At 38.6% G+C, this 2,863-nt stretch overlaps 1 protein-coding gene across 1 annotated transcript; it reads left to right on the top strand.

The window, feature by feature from the left end:
- Positions 1 to 231: 231 nt before the first annotated feature.
- Positions 232 to 2,038, top strand: LOC105774036 (cytochrome P450 77A4). The gene has a single exon (XM_012596348.2). The coding sequence runs from the start codon at positions 386 to 388 to the stop codon at positions 1,901 to 1,903; it is 1,518 nt and encodes a 505-aa protein (XP_012451802.1). The 5' UTR covers positions 232 to 385; the 3' UTR covers positions 1,904 to 2,038.
- The last annotated feature ends 825 nt before the right edge of the window (positions 2,039 to 2,863 follow it).

The following is a 2,863-nucleotide window of genomic DNA, read 5'->3' on the forward strand; positions in this document are numbered from 1 at the left end:
CATTAATTTTGTTCGGATATTCAGAAAAGTAATTTATTTTCGCTTTTTTTTTTAACCGTTTGTTAGTGCTCGAATATATATGATACACTATTGCCATTGATTGATAAAATTAGCTGTAAAATTATAAAATATGTACTTGCCATTGCCATATTATATTTTAGTGTTTGTTGACTCTTATAACTTGACTTGTATCTGTTCACATTCAAAACGATAGAAGAAATTAATATACAGATAGCTGGTGGAACGATTTCATTTAATCCTCACTCTCTTTTCATCTTCTATAAAACCTACCACGAAATTTTCATTCCCTTGTTGCATACTAGCCACTCCCTTTCCTCCATCCCCCCCCCCTCCGGCCTTTTAATTTCCTTGTTTAGAGAAAAAAATGGAGTTGATGGACCTTTTCATTATCGGTTTGGCACTTATTTTCATCCGTCTATGGTGGCGGTACTCGTCGGTCGCTGGCGGCGGCCCTAAGAACCTCCCTCCAGGGCCGCCTGGTTGGCCATTCGTTGGAAACCTGATCCAAATCATTCTCCAACGTCGACATTTCGTCTTTATAGTAGGTGAGCTTCGTAAACTATACGGTCCAATTTTCACCTTGCGAATGGGGCAACGGACCATGGTGATTGTTACAGATTCGACTCTCATCCATGAAGCTTTGGTTCAAAAAGGCCACACTTTCGCTTCCCGTCCACCGGACTCCCCGATCCGGCTCGTGTTTAGCGTCGGGAAATGCGCTATCAACTCCGCCGAGTACGGACCTCTCTGGCGATCCCTGCGCAAGAACTTCGTCACCGAGCTGATAACCCCTACGAGAGTGAAGCAATGTAGTTGGATCCGCAAGTGGGCAATCGAAAACCATATGAAAAGGATCAAAAGTGAGGCTTTTGAGAATGGGTTCGTGGAGGTAATGAGCAATTGCAGGCTCACTATATGTAGCATCTTGATCTGTTTATGCTTTGGTGCAAAGATCTCCGAAGAACGGATTAAGAAAATCGAAAGCATACTCAAAGATGTAATGCTGGTAACATCGCCGCAGCTACCGGATTTCTTGCCGATCCTCACTCCGTTGTTTCGTCGGCAAATGAAAGAGGCCAAAGCACTAAGAAAGAGGCAATTGGAGTGCTTGGCTCCATTGATAAAGAACCGGAGAGCTTTTGTTGAGAAAGGTGAAAACCCTAACCAAGAAATGGTGAGTCCAATCGGTGCAGCCTATATAGACTCACTCTTCGGACTAGAGCCACCAACCCGAGGTCCGTTGGGGGAAGAAGAGTACGTTACCCTATGTTCAGAGGTGATCAGTGCCGGTACCGATACGAGTACCACGACGGTTGAATGGGCCATGCTTAATTTGGTAATGAATCAAGATATCCAAGAGAAACTTTACCAAGAAATCGTGGATTGTGTAGGCAAAGATGGTGATATCAAAGAAGAAGATATAGAGAAAATGCCTTACCTCGAAGCCGTCGTTAAAGAAACGCTCCGGCGACACCCTCCGGGCCATTTCCTCCTATCTCATGCAGCTATAAAAGACACTGAGCTTGGTGGCTACACAATCCCCGCAGGGGTTCACGTCGAGTTCTACACTGCATGGATCACTGAGAATCCAGATATATGGTCGGATCCAGGTGAGTTCCGACCCGAGAGGTTCTTGCAAGGTGACGGGGTCGGTGTCGACGTCACCGGGACTCGTGCGGTGAAAATGGTGCCGTTTGGGGCAGGGAGACGGATTTGTCCGGCTTGGAACCTAGGCATTTTGCACATAAACTTGTTGATAGCAAAGATGGTTCAAGCATTCAAGTGGGTTCCAGTTCCGGGTGCCCCACCAGATTTGACTGAGACATATTCTTTCACAGTTGTGATGAAGAACCCTCTCAAGGCCGTGATCATGCGTCGGTGAGAAAATTGAAAGCTTAATTAGGCAATTTATATATGTATTTTTACTTTAATAGTACTTTTGACATGTTTTGAGTGTTTAATCATGTATTTCAAGCACGCCATTTTCAACTATTTAATCAATCACTTTTATTTTTAATGCTTCGCCAATTGATGGCTATATATACATGATAATTTATTTGATAATTAGGTAAATAATTTGTTTTTCTTTGTAGATATAAATTCTCTCCGATGCTCTTCCATATAATTATGAATTTCTTTCCATGAAGAAGCTAATTAAATTATTAAAAAATTAATGGCATTCATGTCATATTTCGTGTAATTGTCCGCATATATTTTACTGTTGACATGAATAATCTTTTAAGAATTTTAAAATTTTAAAATTTTTAAAAACTTGTTAAATTTTAATTATTTTTATTGATTTATTTAAATTTTACGAAATATAGCCATCATTAAAATTTTAGGTATCTTGTTAAGGTTTCTATCTTAAAAATATTAACTAAATTTTAAAGGTTAAAGTAATAAAAAAAGAATTAGAGTTAAAGTAACAAAAAAAGATAAACATTAAAATGTAAATTAATCATTATGCCTTGCTAATAAACACATGTACTTGAATTATTAAACTATTGATTTATATATAAATTATTGATCGCGGTGGTTAAAACTCTTGTCAGATACCCATTTAACGCAGGTTGAAACCGTATTGCCCTATCCCCACCCCTAATATTGTGTGGACAAAAAGTTTAACATTATTAATTATTTCTTGATTTTATTTACATAACTAAATTCTCAATAATTAATCAGATATAAAACTTCTTCCCATATGGAAGCAATTGCAACTTGCAAGTAAAGCGATAGTATTTTCTAATAATGTACCCAAATAAATTAGCATTGTCTGAACATTAATGGTAACGACCTAACTTGGTAAAATCGGTGGAGACAATATTTTAAGCTGTCTTTATCA

The sequence above is a fragment of the Gossypium raimondii genome, chromosome 6, assembly GCF_025698545.1.
Source record: "Gossypium raimondii isolate GPD5lz chromosome 6, ASM2569854v1, whole genome shotgun sequence".
NCBI lineage: Eukaryota > Viridiplantae > Streptophyta > Magnoliopsida > Malvales > Malvaceae > Gossypium > Gossypium raimondii.

Bases quoted from the DNA above. Each gene is read 5' to 3' on its own strand.
- LOC105774036 (XM_012596348.2), top strand. From the start codon at position 386: ATGGAGTTGATGGACCTTTTCATTATCGGTTTGGCACTTATTTTCATC.